Source organism: Canis lupus, chromosome 17 (genome assembly GCF_003254725.2).
Source record: "Canis lupus dingo isolate Sandy chromosome 17, ASM325472v2, whole genome shotgun sequence".
Lineage (NCBI taxonomy): Eukaryota > Metazoa > Chordata > Mammalia > Carnivora > Canidae > Canis > Canis lupus.
This window is the reverse complement of record NC_064259.1, coordinates 50,334,272-50,351,639: the sequence shown is the minus strand read 5'-3', so window position 1 is coordinate 50,351,639 and position 17,368 is coordinate 50,334,272. Positions and strand designations below refer to the sequence as shown.

The following is a 17,368-nucleotide window of genomic DNA, read 5'->3' as shown; positions in this document are numbered from 1 at the left end:
CAAATGACCTGCCAGCCAACTTCTGAAGGTCGAAGAATTAGTGAACATTTACATCACCATGCAATCAAAATACAGAAATATGCTAAAAAGCGAGGAGAATCATGTAAAAAGACAATAAATAGAAAAGCCAAACCTAGAAGTAATACCAGAAAATTATAATATGAACAATGTAGACAAATTCAATCTAGACATCAAAAGACAAAGTAAAACAAGTAACATTAGGTAAGAACTGGATAGTCACAGAGCTAAAACTCTTCCATCATGTGACCTGACAATGAGCAACTAACTCACAATTTACTTTGGCCTCAATTTCCTCACCTGAAAAGGGAAACTATTCCCTATATTGTTGACCTATAGGAATTAAACAAGAATGAAAGGACACAAAGTAAATATTGAACAAAACAAAGCAAAAAATAGAAGACAAAATTGCATAAAGAAATGATCAAAACTGGGATGCCTGCATGGCTCAGCGGCTGAGCATCTGTCTTTGGCTCAGGGCCTGATCCAGGGTTCTGGGATCCAGTCCTGCATCCGGTTCCCTGTGGAAAGCCTGCTTCTCCCTCTCCCTGTGTCTCTGCCTCTCTGTGTCTGTTATGAATAAATAAATAAAATCTTTAAAAAAAGAAATTATCTTTTTTTTTTTTTTTTTTATGATAGTCACAGAGAGAGAGAGAGAGAGAGAGGCAGAGACACAGGCAGAGGGAGAAGCAGGCTCCATGCACCGGGAGCCCGACGTGGGATTCGATCCCGGGTCTCCAGGATCACGCCCTGGGCCAAAGGCAGGCGCCAAACCGCTGCGCCACCCAGGGATCCCAAAAAGAAATTATCAAAATAAAAGACCTAGCTGTAGTTTTCACTGTAACACTGGTAACTATAGGATTCATCAGAATATAAGCAGCAGAGCCCTCTAAATTAGGTTGAGCTGACTGGTGATAATTACAAGGTCAGTTTTCCTTATTCCATCAAGAAAGCCTCATTTCTTCTTTGGAGACATAGCTTTCTTCACAACATATTTTTCCTAAGGAAATATACTCATTCTACAACTTGACACAATACCTACTTTCTTATCCCTCCAAAATTATTACCTGTCTACATGTGTTGGTTCAAATTCATTGGCCACTCTGTGCATTTGCTTTACACCCATGATAGCACATACTAAATCTCTGTTTAAGAACCTCCCAGTGCGGGATCCCTGGGTGGCGCAGCAGTTTAGCGCCTGCCTTTGGCCCAGGGCACGATCCTAGAGACCCGGGATTGAATCCCACGTCGGGCTCCCGGTGCATGGAGCCTGCTTCTCTCTCTGCCTATGTCTCTGCCTCTCTCTCTCTCTGTGTGTGACTATCATAAATAAATAAAAAATTTAAAAAATATATCATTAAAAAAAAAAGAACCTCCCAGTGCTAGATACTCTGTAAGCACTCAAACTCTTGTGAATCCAAGTAAGATGCTCAAGATTCTACACGATGGCATAAGCATAGATTTTTTTTTTTTAAGGCAATTAGAAAAGTTGGTGAGCATTGCAAAATCACTGAGAAAAACATTTTATGGACAGATAAGTACCATATAGTTAAAAAAAAATCAAAAAGCATGTAACTTTAAGAGTACAAAAGGACACTCGTTTTCATCTTAATAACACAAAAAGAGACAATACGTAATCAACTTAGGCACTCTTATTTGAAATGACCACAACATTAAAACATCTTTATAGTCTCCTCTGTTGGACTGCAAAGTAAAAATGTGAAGAAAATTTATTTTATCTTGCCAGAAAAAAACGAGTCTCCTAAGCAAAACACAGGTTCAAAAGATGAAAAATAGAAAAATTCATAAAATTATATGGATAGTATTTAAACTACATAAAAATTACACATACATATGAAAAGGTATAAGAAACATGCAAAAAACATTTGTAGAGAAAATGAAACTTTTTTCTTTTATTTAGAACTAATGCTTATAAGGTTATTTATAATAAATATATTTTTATAAAAAGTTTAAGGAAATTTAAATTAATTCAAACACACCTTTCTTCATATGTACTTCTTTATGCAGTTTATTTTGTTTTGCTTTGACTCAGAACCACTAGTTTCATTCAAAAGGAAACCGCTCCTAAGCCAATCCTCAGACAGAGCCATGGCCCCTGCACAGGTCAGACCCATCCTTATATACTGAACATCCACATTAGGGATCAGTTTCCCTAAAAATCTCTGATGAATAAACTAATGGTGCTCCCTACTAGTGGGGTAAAAATAGTGGTTTACCTGGGCCAACTAAAAAATAGATATATTTAGAGAGGACAGAAAGGTTCTCCTGTCATCTCCAACAAATATTTACAACCAAACCTATTTTCTGTCTTGGCATCCATCATCATCATCATCCTTAGCTTCAAAATGTTTAGCCCTGACCTGCAAGTATTGGCTTTGCTATTTCTTAGCCTTCGCAACCATGATCCAGTCAAGTCCTCCTAAGCAAAGGACTACCTGCTTTGAAAACAGCCCACAGAAATCTAGACAAGTAAAGAAGGAGCAAAATGGGGCTTCAGTTCACAAACTTTACCTCTACCCCTAAAATAGCCTACTATTTAGAAATCATTTTTCCTCCATGCTCCCTTCTGTGAGGAACACTGCAAGGAATCAAGAAGAGTGTTGTGAGGAGAAAGGTATGTAAAGCATGCACTGACTCATGTTGCTTTGAGCTAGATGTGTTTTCTCTGCTTCCACTAATGAAAAAGAATCACATCTACTGAAAGGCAATAGGAGGAGAGTAACATACACTATGTGAGGGAATGCCACCCGTTTGGAAGGATAAGAAATGAACTTTCAAAAATCTAAATAAATGCAAGTGGGAAAGAGAACAAAAGGCAGTCTCTCCTGATTCACATAAATAGGTGTGCTTTAGGGTCCAGATTTGGCTACCCATTTAAAATGCAGAATCTCTTTCAAGGTTGTCTTCATTCTTCTTCCCCTCCTGTTTGCCCTTCTCTCCCCTCAAGTGCAAAAAATGATTCAAGCAGGTTTAGGTTTCAGCTGGGGCAGAGGGAGGGGTCCAAGGACACTTTCCTCAGCTAACAATGACTGTCTCTAATGGTTTCTGTCTCCTAACAAAAGCCAGGACTCCGTCTTTATCAGCTTCATCTAATTTTTCCTTTCCAAAGTAAATAACACAGCCCTTGCATTTTACACATGTCCAAGTTTGACAAATCATTATCGACTGGGACTATAACTGATAAGAGATAACTTTGTGGTAGGACGTTGTCATTTCCTCTCATAAGGGCTTTCTTTTTGAGATACAGAAACATGATTAAAATAGTTAAACATTTCCTCTGCATTGCAGTCAGGAACTCAAGACATTAAGATACTGGAGTCTGTATTTTTCTAGTTCAAATAGATCCAGGAAGATACCAACAGCAGTCACAAACAGTATACTCAAGATTATCCTGCTTTTTTAACTAGTTGTTTTCCTTATTAATTCACATGAAATAATTTCATCACCAAGGACAGCAGCTGCCTAATTCCCTATATAGCTTCTGAATGAAGAGCATTAGTGTCTTCAGCCAACACAAACCTCTTTATTATCAGGGAGGAGCAAATTGTAGGCAAGATTTTAGATTCTGTAACTAAGAAATCTGTGCCACAGAGCATTTTATAATATTACATAAGTTAGATATTAAAATAACAGATAAACAATAAGCTATTAAAAGAATTTAGGAGTGGGGCTCTTGGGTGGCTCAAGTCATGATCCCAAGATCCTGGGATGGAGCCCCATGAGAGGGCTCCCTACTCAGCAGAGAGTCTGCTTCTCCCTCTCCCCTCCCCATTGCTCATGCTCTCTCCCTCTCTCTCAATAAATAAATAAATAAAATCTTTTTAAAATTAAAAAAAAAAACAGAATTTAGGAGTGGTTGGACTACAAGATTCAGAGGTAAGTATCATGAAGGCAAGTCTTACAATCTGCAATTACATGTTCACATACCCATTAGAGATCATGCATCACAAGATGCTATATTGGCATGGTTTGTCTATCCATTTCAATATGCTTCTTATATTTGTAGAATACATATTAATAGCTTCCATCAAAGCTGTAGTCTTTGTTACTTAATGTCTGTGGATTTTGTTAAATAGCGTTATATCCTGTCAATACATCAACTATCACAGCATGTCACCTTACAGGTGACAAAAAAAAAAGAGTCTGGGGACAGAGGAAGCTATAAAATAAGAAAAGTAAATTTATAAACAGGATCAATGAAAGGCACCCTGAAAAAGAGTTGTATGAGCCTCTGCAGACAATATATATTGGAGAAGATATAAAGATTCAAACTAAAAATGGAAATATTAGATGGTCAAAAAGCAAAGAAGCATAAACATTTTTTATTATAAAAATTCTTGCAAAATATTAGGAACTGCCTTTTATGATACATTTTTCTTCTGTAATACATCTTAGATCAAGTCAAAAGAAGAAGGAAAATGATTTCACAATTAAAGAAAAAAATGAGATTTTTGGTTTAAAAATAAATAATGGCATTCAAGCTATAACAGATATATTTATTTAATATTTTTACAACTCCCCCCCCCCCCCAGTAAAGAAGCTGGAAGATAGTAGCTATTTCTACTATCTTAATTAAGACTGATTAGTGAAAAAAAATTTAAAAATAAAAAAAGGACTGATTAGTGAAGGGAGGCAGGGGGAAAAAAGTATTTGTAGGTAACAACCTGATAGATCTATCTGCTTTACTAGTGGGTAAGCATATCATTAGGAAAAAGGAAAATAGAGTACAAGAAAAGATTGCTTGCCTCCTTCCACTCAAGAATATTACCTATGCTGCTGATAAAGATAGTACATGAAAGAAAGAAATGCATTAGTGTGCTCTAGTCTCATTGTTCACAGCTGTCCAGGAGGTACACATACAACACAGGCCACTTATTTTTCTCTTATGAAACCTTTCAAAGAAGGTGGAACATCCAAAAAAAGTATGATAAAAATTTGCAAGGAATTTAGATATGTTTCTCACTAATCAGTTGAGTCATTCTCCTTCTTGAAAATACTTTTGATTACCACTTAACACAAAATAGTTCCATGGTATTAGTAAATGAATGCAGGGACTTGGTGTCCATTTCTGAACATTAGTTGGATCTCAAGTCATTAAAATGTACCAGGCATTTTTCTGAAGGGAGAAAAGAACAAATGATTAGCTAAAAGAGCATTACCTTTGCACTCAAAGGATCAATTTTTGACTGCCCATATTATGTCTGGAAGCCAGGAAATACTTGGCAAACATTTTTCACCCGTGTGCTTTTCTGTACTACTTTGCTTCCAAAACTTCAGAGAAAAAAAAGGTAACATTCATTTGGGCATAACCTTCCACAGAGCTGGACTAAATATCATGGATGCTCCAACAAACTAGAAGGCCTAGGACTAGAATTAGCAAAAGTGTAAGAGAATTTTCTAAACCTCTGAACATGTAAGAATACCCTGAATAGAGCCCTATCCTAAAAACTGCAGGACTTGACTATAGAGCTTCTCACAAATTACTAGGATTCTTCCTGAGAAATCTCTAAACAAATTTCCACTTAACTTACTCAAATGCTTGCACTAAGCAGAAGAAAATCAGGAAAAATTACCATTCCTCCTTTACTGAGACAATGCAAAAAACCTTGTAGCCAAAATCAAAAGATACTCCCTCAAGAATTCTCTGCTTGAAGCTGAATACCAGGATGGGAAAAATTCAATTCCCAGTAATAAAAATAGTAGCTAGGCACCCTGCCAGTCCTTCGTATGGTATATTTTTAAAGTTAATTCTAATAGCTATGTAGCCAAAACACCGTATTTTAATAAGAAAATATTAGAAATCATTAAATACTCACATATAGGAGACTGGCTGAAAAAACTGTAGTACATTCAATTCAAACAATGGAGTACTATTTACCAGTAAAAATAGAATGAGAAAGATTTCTATGAACTAATATGGAACAATTCTCAAGATATATTTTCTAGTAAAAAAACAAGATACAAAAACATATATGCATTATTTTATTAATAGATTGTGTAAGGTATGAGGAAAAGTACTTGTACACACACACAAACACACACACTCATACTGATTACTTACAAAGAGTAGGCAGGAGTAAGGTAGAAGGGATAAAGAGGAGAATGGGATATCACTGAATATATCTTCTTATAAATTTTTGCTTTTTGAAACATGTTTACTTTTTACATATTCAAAAAATTAAATTAATAAGGATGGGACTCTAAAAAATATACAAAATAAACAAATGAACCCAATTATATATCAATTTGGTAACAATCACACATAAGAAAAGTAGCAAAATAATTTGAACAACACTCTGAATTATAGCCCTAGTGGGATATACTGTAGGATAAAAACAATTGCAAAGAAATCTTGAACCTCATACATTTACTGCTTTTAGTGACATTTGCACAGTAATTCTAAACTATTTTGCTTGTGTTATAGGAGCAGGCAATGGGTAATTATATTAATTCTCTGGGAACCAGAATTCTCAGAGACACAAATATGGAATAGGAGAAGAGGAAGACTATGATATTTGGGTAAAACTAGAAGCATCAGCCTTAACTCAGGATTCATAAAACTGTCTATGTGTTAGTGCAGTGTGTGCATTTCTTAGCTCTGTCTGCAGAAGGAGTATACCTAATGCCTACATTTCAGTTTCTATATACAATTCTCCAGTAAAAAGGACAAGCATTCTTTGACAAAATAGCTGATTCCAGAGCTGGTGCAGAACTTGAAGTGAACCAAGAATATCCTGTGCCCAAAAAATGGAAGTGCTTCAAAACTGATGGAAATGTGTCAAAGGATAATGGAAAAGACTCCCACTGGCCAAACCTGGAACAATTAGAGAATCAAAATGAAAGACAAGAATGGAATATAACCCATTTTATATAAAATAAGAATTCAAGTACCAATACTGACACTTAAAAAAAAAATGAGACAAAAGGAAAGTTCTGCTTTATAGAAGGAAGAATGCCAGCTAATCAATGTGAAAGAAACGATAAAAATAGAAAAATCACTGTTTTTTTTTTTTTTACAGAAACAGTCTTTTATTTATTTATTTATGATACAGAGAGAGAGAGGCAGAGATACAGGCAGAGGGAGAAGCAGGCTCCATGCACCGGGAGCCCGACGTGGGATTCAATCCCGGGTCTCCAGGATCGCGCCCTGGGCCAAAGGCAGGCGCTAAACTGCTGCGCCACCCAGTGATCCTGAAAAATCACTGTTTATAATCAACACAGTAATACATGATTCAGGAACAAAGCATCAATGAATTCTAAATCACTAAATCAGAAAAACTGTTAGGGAACAGGATTGTCCCAGGACCTAAAAGTATCACGCCACAGATCACAATTACAAACAGAGAAGGGTACCTTTATGATGCAAAAATCTGGTAGACACCACCTTAACCAACAGTGTGCCTTCTGATGTGATGTACTAAAAAGGACATAATATTACTTTCATAATAGTCCTGTCCTGTCAAAAATGATCAGCCTAAACCTAATCACAAGGATTACCAGACGTATCTAAATAGAGGGATATTAAAGGAGAATAAACAAACATAAAAATTAAATGTAATGTGTGATACTTGTCTAGATGTAGCTGTAGGAAAAGTGAAAAATAATCTGCTATATAGGAGATTATTGGGACAACTGGGGAAATTTGTACATGGGTTATATGTTAAGTGGTAGTATCATATCAGTGTTAAAATTCCTGAGTGTGATCACTGCATTATAGTTATGTAGAAGAGTGTCATTTTTGGTAAACCAAATATTATAGTATTGAGATTTCAAATATGATGAATGAAGCACACCACTTCTTTTCAAATAGCTCAGGTTTGGTGGGGAGAAGAGGACTGATGAAATAAATTCTTTCAAAATCAAATTTTTAAGGTAGAAAGTGCCAAATTATAGTAAGTGGAGTATTTAAGTGAAGGTACATGGATGTTCATTTTACCACTCTTCTAACTTTTCTGAAGATCTAAAATTCTTTTTAAAAATAAATTATTTTAAAGATTTTATTTATTTATTCATAAGAGACACAGACAGAGAGAGAGGCAGAGACACAAGCAGAGGGAGAGAAGTAGGCTCCATGCAGGGAGGCCAATGCAGTACTCAGTCCTGGCTCCCCAGGATCACATCCTGGGCTGAATGCGGCGCTAAACCGCTGAGCCACCTGGGCTACCCTTAAAAAATAAGTTTTTATAAAGAAGGTGCTACTCTGGATAAGATTTTGGGGTGTGGGCAAGATAGGTGAAGGGGGTCAAAAGGTACAAATTTCCAATCATAAAATTAAGAAGTCATATAGATGTAATGTATAGCATGGTAACTACAGTTAGCAATAGTACATTGCATATTTGTACGTTTCTAAGAGACATCTAAAAGTTCTCATCGGGCAGCCCCAGTGGCCCAGCGGTTTGGCGCCGCCTTCAGCCCGGGGTGTGATCCTGGAGACCCAGGATCGAGTCCCACATCGGGCTCCCTGCATGGAGCCTGCTTCTCCCTCTGCCTGTATCTCTGCCTCTCTCTCTCTCTCTCTCTCTCTCTGTCTCTCATGAATAAATAAAGAAAATCTTAAAAAAATTAAATAATAAAATAAAAGTTCTCATCATAAAAAAACAATGGAGCCTGCTTCTCCCTCTGCCTGTATCTCTGCCTCTCTCTCTCTCTCTCTCTCATGAATAAATAAAGAAAATCTTAAAAAAATAAAATAATAAAATAAAAGTTCTCATCACAAGAAAACAAAATTTTGTAACTAGGCATTCTGATGGATGTTAACCAGACAACTATGGTGATCATTTTGCAATATATGCAAATATTGAATTATTATGCTGTACCCCTGAAATTAATATAATGTTAAAAATCAATTATACCTCAATTTAAAATAATGAGTGAGGGATGGCTGGGTGGCCCAGCGGTTGAGCATCTGCCTTCGGCTCAGGGTATAATCCCAGGGTTCTGGGATCGAGTCCCACATCAGGCTTCTCGCAGGGAACCTGCTTCTCTCTCTGCCTATATTTCTTCCTCCCTCTCTCTCTCATGAGTAAATAAAATCAATCTTTAAAAAAATAATGAATAGATAGATAGATAGATAGGTGTTCAGAAGAGGTCACGTTGAGCTAGTCCTCAGGGAAAAGTAGAATTCAATATTTTAGACAAAGATGAGGGGAAAAGGAGTATATTCTCTCATTAGGGCTATTAGCAACTTATTACAGAGTGAAGGGGGTGGTTGAATAAGAATATAAAGGAGAAATTCTACAAGAACTGAAAAGTCAGGTAAGTGTTTAGAAATTGAAGAAAATAATTTCAAAATAACAAGAACTTTATACCATCAGCACAATGAAAAAATATTAACGATATTAAATCAATGTGAGCCGTAATATATCCCTGCCAATAGACAGACCTAAAAGCTAAAAGAATAAGAAAACCAAAACAGAATGTCTAAAGCATGCCATAGTTTTCATTCAACTTTCTAAATTGTTTTTATTGCTTTTGATTTTAAGTATGGGTATGTATTTACTCTTCATTTCATTATATGTATTCTTAATAGACCAGTTTTCATTAAGAATTAAAGAGAAGAGTGACTGGTTAAGCACCCAACTCTTGATCTCAGCTCAGATCTTGATCTCAGAGTCTTAGTTCAAGCCCGCACTGGGGTCCACATACATACATAACTAACGAACAAACTAACCAAAAGGTACTCTGATGGGACACCTGGGTAGCACAGTCGGTTGAGTGTCCGACTCTTGGTTTCAGCTCAGGTTGTGATCTCAGGGTCATGAGACTGAGCCCCACATTGGGCTCCACACTCAGCACAGAATCTGCCTGAGTTTCTCTCTCTCTCTCTCTCCCTCTGCCCTTCTTCCCCTTCCAGGACTCTCTCAATCTCTCCCTCAAATAAATAAATAAAACCTAAAAAAAAAAAAAAGAAGAAGAACTGAAGTGAAGTGAAGTGAAAAACCAAGACTACAAAAGTCAGTGGGTATTGGGTATAAGTGAATCAGGCCAACTTTTCAAATTGTATTCTCTTAACAGACATACTTTGTATGTGAAATATCTAGAACAATTACTCATTTTTACAAAGAACTCTGTTCTTATCATTTTTTTTACAAACATGTGACCCTTGTCAGTCTATCTTACAGTTTGCCATTTTTAAGTACAGATCCAGTGTAAGTAATAATATATTTCTCTCAATAGCACAAGTGTGATAATAAATGGCAACATCCAATGTGCAGACACAAAAGATATCATAGCTTAGTGGCAACCTTGCTACTCGAGGAGATTCTCCATACTTAGATAGAGGCTAAGTTGGAAATACAGATTTTTATGTGAATTCAACTACTTAAACATTGGCAAATATTTTTAAAACTTTTAAGCACTATGTAAGCCAACAGTCATTTTGCAAACTCTTTCTGGCCCAGGGGCTGCCAATAGGCAGCCTCTGAATTTAACTCTAAAGTAATAATGGCATCCTTTACTTCACTTTAACTGACTGAGAAATAATCCTCATTTTGTTATCTTGTTGTCATTTGAAAGTGTTGCAATAAGTAATTTGAAATTTGGGTCAAATATCACAATAACCACAATTTTTCACAAGCAATTTAGCACCAATTAATTATTGTCACTATTTTAGAGGTGGGAAAAGAAACACTCAGAGAAATTACATGATTTGCTCTGATAACACAAAGCTGACAGAACTTGTACTTTCTAAATACAAATCCTGTGTTCCTTCCAATCTCCCTGTGTTATGGACTAAATTATATCTCCCCAAAATTTCCTATATTGAAGCTCTAAACCCCAATGTGACTGTATTTGGAAATACAGCCTTTCGGAAGATAATCAAGGTTAAATGAAGTCATAAGGGTGGAGCTCTAAGGAAATAGGATTGGTGTCTTTATTTTAAAAAAGGAAGACATACCAGGAAGATACAATCACAGAGAAAAAAACTGTGTGAGGATGAAGCAAGAAGACAGTCATCTGCAAGCCAAAGAAAGAGTCCTCAGCAGGAAACCAACCCTAGTGACACACTGATCTTGGGAATTCCAGCCTCCAGAACTGAGAGAAAATAAATTTCTGTTGTGTAGGCCAGGTACTCTATGGTATTTTGTTATGGCATCCCTGGCAAACAAATAATCTTGTTATCTCAAAATCAGTACAGTACCACATCATAAAGACATCTCAGAAGGCATTATATATTACATGATACTTGTATGTTAATTAGCAATTCCATCCTGTTAACTCCATATTTCAAAAGAGATAGCAAAATCTTGAGAGCCAAATCTGACACGGATCATTTGGTCAACAACCATTTATTTGACCTACACCATACAAAGAGTTGTATGGGTAAAACAGTGACTACTACTCTTTCACAGTATAAACAATTAAAAGAGATACAAAATATATAAAGACACTTCTCCAAAGAAGACACACATAGGGCTAAACAAGCACATGAGAAAATGCTCTGTATCACTTGCCATCAGGGAAGTACAAATCAAAACCACAATGAGATACCACCTCACACCAGTGAGAATGGGGAAAATTAACAAGACAGGAAACAACAAATGTTAGAGAGGATATAGAGAAAGGGGAACCCTCTTAGGCTGTTGGTGAGAGTGCAAACTGGTACAGTCCATCTGGAAAACAGTGTGGAGGCTCCTCAAGAAGTTAAAAATAGAGCCACCCTAAGACCCAGCAATTGTACTACTGGGTATTTACCCTAAAGATACTGATGTAGTGAAACATCAGGACACCTGCACCTCAATGTTCATAGCAGCAATGTCCACAATAGCTGTGGAAGGAGCCTTGATGTCCTTCAACAGTCAAATGGATAAAGAAGATGTGGTCTATATATATACAATGGAACATTACTCAGCCATCAGAAAGGATGAATACCCACAATTTGCTTCGATGGATGGAACTGGAGAGTATTATGCTGAGTGAAATAAGTCAATCAGAGAAGGACAATAATCATATGGCTTCACTCATTTGTGGAATATAAGAACTAGTGAACGGGATTATAAGGGAAAGGAGGGAAACTGAGTGGGGAAAAATTAGAGAGGGAGACAAACCATGAGAGACTCCTAATTCCAGGAAACAAACAGGGTTGCTGAAGAATAAGTCTGTGGGGGGATAGAGTAACTGAGTGACAGGCACTAAGGAGGGCACTTGATAGGATTAGCATGGATGTTATACTATATGTTGGCAAATTGAATTTAAAATAAAAAAAATAAAAGAGATACAAACTAGAATAAGAATGTGCCAGAAATATGGTACCAAGGAAGTGTTCTAAGAATGCAGACGCTCTGAAGTAACCTAGAAACAAAAAAAGAAATCACAGGCCCTGCTTCAAACTATTTCTTATCCAATATTGCTTTATTTCAAGCAGATTATTTACAGTAGATAGTGTTCCACCAGTCCATGCAAATATATGCTATCAAAAACTGTATTAACTTGTATTTTACCTTTATTCCCCCAAAAAAGGATATAGTCATATCCCATAATAGTAACTATTATATACTCATAGCATTGTGTGTGCCAAGCACTGTGATGAGACCATTATATATATATACACTATTTCAGTCAATCCTTACAACAGCTCTGCCTTCAGAAGGCATCATCGTTCCCCTTCTCACAAATAATATATCATTTAAAGTATCCTTGTACTTTATCTTGAGATATCTCAAAAACGATACACCTGGGGTGCCTGGGTGGCTCAGCTGGTTAAGTGACCAACCCATGATTTCAGCTCAAGTCATGATCTCAGGGTTGTGAGATCAAGTTCCCCAACCCCCCACCTCTCCTGCCCACACCCCCTCCCCAACCGCTGAGCTCAACGCTCAGCAGGGAGTCTGCCTGAGATTCTCCCTCTGCCCCTTTCCCACTCACATGCTCATGCACATGCACTCTATCTAAAATAAATAAATAAATCTTTAGAAAAAAAGAGACTCCTGATGAATCTAACACCACAAGTACATTCTCAATCTAAAAAGTTCACCACTTCTAAAACAAAACTGTTAAGTCCTATCTAAATATTTAGAGAAGAGCAATAACATCTACTTATTCCACAGGATGATATAGAGATTAAGAATAAATTCCCCAGATCATACATATTTACATTGAAAATGCCAATTGAATTAATTTATTATTATTATTTGATAATTTATTTATTTAGCAATTTATATAGTTCAACTTTAATACATGACAAGTAAAAACAAACAAAAAAAAACAACCTTACTTTAATCAAGGTGACCCTTTCATTAGCTCAGACAAAAAATAAAGTACAAATAGAGAATTTTACAGAGGAACACTTTTCCCTACAACACTTCTCAGGAATCAAGAGAATGACTATGTCAGTTGGTTCTCCATGTGAGCTGATTTTTTCATCCAAGATGATTTCATCTTCAATTCCCAGCCTATTTAGTTTTTCTATGTCTGGCACAAACTTTATTTCAGTTCAACAATATATTAAATACCTGCTTACTATGTTCTAAGCCATTTTCTAGGTGTTAGGGTTTTCTTACCCATCTCATTCTGTGGTCTCTCATTAAGTATTAGCACACTAAAGACATAGCAGTCTACAAATGTCACTTGACTCAAAGAATGTACTAAATGCACTTTCATTAAAAGTACAGGAAAGAGAAAAAGTTCTCACTTCGGTGCATAAGAAAATACCTAAACTTAAGTATATTAAGTCCAAGTCATAAAATTTCATAAAAAATAATGCCGGTACTCTTTTGTATAAGAAATAGATTTTAGAAAGCAAAAGATAACTTTCTCTTCAAGTACTGCATTCATTGTTGAAAAAATCTTAAGACATAATAATGAAAAATCAATAAGAAATCCAAACATTCAAGGTTTCTGTCTTCTTTATGCACTAAAAATGTTTCCTTGAGGTCCTCTATAGCCCCGCAACCTCAAGTGTGCTATGTGTACAGAAGAAGCACCATCCTCACCTGGGAGCCTGTTACAAATGCAGATTCTCAGATTTCATCCCCAACCTGCAAGATCCAAATCTGCATTTTATAATGATTTGATGGTGATTTCTATGCAGATTAAAATTTCAGAAGCACTTAACTTATAACCTGTGTTCTTAACATGGCTTCTGAGGGCAAACTGAGTTTCAGAAATCCCCTGAAATTTCATGCACAACTTTTTTGAGTGAATACATGTATATTTCACTGGGGAAATACGCCATATATATTTTTTATCAAACTCTCAAAGAAATATATGAACCCAAATAGATTAAGAATCACTGCCTTACAGGATTCTGTGCCACAGTTTAGAAGTCAAAATATTTCAAAAACTATTTATGCTGCTCTCAATGAGGCCTGTTGAAGAATGACAAGAATGAAGGTCAGAACGTCACAGTGGGTCACGAAAGATCTTATCTGAAGAATTTATTCACACCATGCAAGAACTATGCCAAGAAACCAGTTTGGAGACATCTAAATAAATAATTCTCTACATGAGGTTTGAGATTAAGAATGTGCACTTGAAGAAGATTCAAACTGAGAAGTAAATAAATAGAAGGTACGATTTTTTTTAAAGATAGGATGCCATTAGATGACAGTGAAGTGCTGAATTCTTGTTGTAAGAGCTCAATCAGCAAATCTCTAACAGGATTCTGTTTGATTTGGGATATATGACCATTTTAAAATGTTAACTTCCAAGTACATTCTTATAATACTTCATTTATGAGAAACCCTCAACACATTTCATAGTCCCAATTTATCTTCTCTGGGCCTCAGAAGACAAAACAAAGAAGAAATATAGCACAAAAACTAAAGAGGATTTGCACAGGATCTTCAGTGAGCTCATGATAAAGAATGGCTTGTATCCATAAGGTTCTCACTATATGTGAGACCATGTATATATTTCGTTCTTCCACCTTATCATCTAGCCATCTCTTTGAGGTATATATTATTGAGGGTATAGACTATGTCTAACTTCTGTTTTCCTTAGGTCACAGTGCCTTATAAGAATTTAATTTCCTTAACAGGTACCCAAAATGTAAATGAAGGGCATTAAGTATTCTTTCTTGATTCTGATGCTTGCTTGTACCACTGCTAAGTTGCCATCAGTGACGGGCCTAATACCTGAGAGTCTGGTCTTCAGGGTAGATCCATATCCTACCATAACAGTCACTTCAAGCAAGAAGAGAGGATGCTAGAAAATACTCAGGAGAACCAAGTCTTCTCTGCCCCTTTCTGTTTCTGTAGATATTAGGCAAGTGCCTGGTTCTTTTCTTAGCTCTATTTCTTATCCAGGTGCAATAGGGATTTTGATGAAACTCTCACACATTGTTAACTACTAATGTATCTCATTTATGTAATAAACACATCCTGATGAACAAAATGACAGTAGTGATACATAACACAAGGTGGCAAAAAAGATTAACAACAGAACAGAAACTAACATTTGCTGACCACCTTTTATGGAGCAGACACTTGTACAATCCTATGGCATAGACTACGATCTTTACTTGACAGATGAAGACTCAAGTTTCAACAGATTCAACAGTTACCTAAAATTCCCAAGTTAGACAGTGGCAAGTTTGACGGTATAGTTTTTGGGTGAGAGGGGGATTAAGAATAAGAAGGGCAGTCAGACAGAACAAAGAACAAAGATGGAGAAGACCGTAACCCCAATTTTATCTGAAGAAACGAAACAATGCAAAAGAGCCAAGTACTTAAAGGCAAACAACTGACAGAGTGCAGGCATAAATGGTTCCTCACACATGTCAGTGGACATTTAAAAAAGTAAGTGATGTGAGTAATAATGATAATTTTAAAAAACAAAATATAACAAAATGGCAAAGCCAGGATCTAGATGCAATCTGTAGGACTACAGTGTTCATGCTCCTGATCACTACATTCACAAAGAAACTGATCCAGTTTATTCAAATGGTAAGTATTTAGAAAAACATTTTAACGAGAAATCTCAAGTATTCCCAGTAGTTTTATTTTTAAAAACACATTAAATTTACTTCCAACAACAAATCAAGATATAAATACATGTACTAGTTAAGCCAACTGAAAGTGATACAGAACTGATCTAAGAGGTTATGGATGTCACAAAATTCCCAGATTCTCCATAATTGCTCATGTATTTATTTCTTTCAGTAATCCATTCTCAAATTTTTGGAGCCTTTTTCTATTATTAATTTAAGACCCCTTTATTTGTACCCCACTTTTAAAGCAACATCTTTTGTCTCAAGTAACCATGTTCCAGTTCAGAGGAGGTCACCTATATCTTTCTCTATGTCAGGTAAACTCTACTTTTTCCTTAATGTAGTAACCAGTTGGTATATAGTCAAAAACCTTGAAACTTAAAAAATAAAAAATGGTTAAGTATATTCAAAATCTAAACAATTAGAATCTAAAATACCATGGTGTATCTCCAATTTCCTTGTGTTGAGGCCCATTTGTGTTTAAAATGGTATTTAATATCCGTAAGATCACACAAGTTGTATTACCTGGGTAAATCCTTTATCACATCTCAAATATACTACATTTAAACCTAACATTATGGGTACCTGGGTGGCTCAGTCAGTTGGGTGTCTGCCTTCAACTCAGGTCACAATTCCAGGGTCCTGAGATTGAGCCCCGCAGTGGGCACTCTGCTCAGCAAGGAGCCTGCTTCTCCCTCTCTTATTGCTTGCCTTCTCTCTCTCTCTCTCTCAAATAAATAAATATAATCTTAAAAAAAAAAAAAGTAAACGTAACATTAGTCTCATTTCCCCAGTTCAAATGTTGGTTACCTCTTCGTCATCTTCCTCATCTTCAACATCCAGGATTCCTGAATCCTGTTCAGACTTGGGGCTAGTGCTTTCTAACTCTGTATCAAAAATTGTGTACACGTCTTTCTTAGATTTTCTCTTGCTACCTATTCTGGGTTGTTGCAAGACGATGTTATCCAAGTTTCTTTGCTGTTGTGCCTAGGATAGAAACACATACACACGCATTAAAAAGGAAGAAAGAAAGAAAAGGACTTAATTCAGCATTCAAAGAACTTCTAATTTTGAACAAGTTGGTGTCTTAAAGAAAATACAATAGGATGTCTTAAGACAGTTTTAGTCCCAGAAATAAAATCAAACACATTAATATATACATTTTTTAACCCTGAAGTTACTCATCTTGATTCATTTCCCAGAAAAGAAGATAATCAGTCGATGTTATCAGAAGACTTTCAAATATACTCACTACATCACCACAAAAATGAAGCCTACTCTTCTTCACCTACACAGGTAAGAGATTAGTGCAAATGACTAAACATGCATCTCCCACGAGATACATGCCATGCTGGGATCATTGTGGTTGAGGGAAGAGGGACAAGAGCTTTTTAGCTTAGT

At 36.2% G+C, this 17,368-nt stretch overlaps 1 protein-coding gene across 10 annotated transcripts in view; it reads right to left on the bottom strand.

Annotated features, from left to right (window-relative positions):
- Window positions 1-17,368, bottom strand: part of EXOC6B (exocyst complex component 6B) — a 615,592-nt gene that overhangs the window by 350,956 nt on the left and 247,268 nt on the right. For 9 of the 10 annotated variants that reach the window (XR_007403261.1, XM_025453542.3, XM_049096018.1 and 6 more), the window contains one exon: window positions 16,778-16,954. The exons of the other annotated variant lie outside the window; for it this stretch is intronic. Coding sequence is in view for 8 of the 9 variants with exons in the window: in XM_025453542.3 (XP_025309327.1) it covers window positions 16,778-16,954 (177 nt within the window). In the remaining variant the exon portion in view is untranslated. The remainder of the gene's footprint in view (window positions 1-16,777; window positions 16,955-17,368) is intronic. 10 annotated transcript variants of the gene reach the window in all.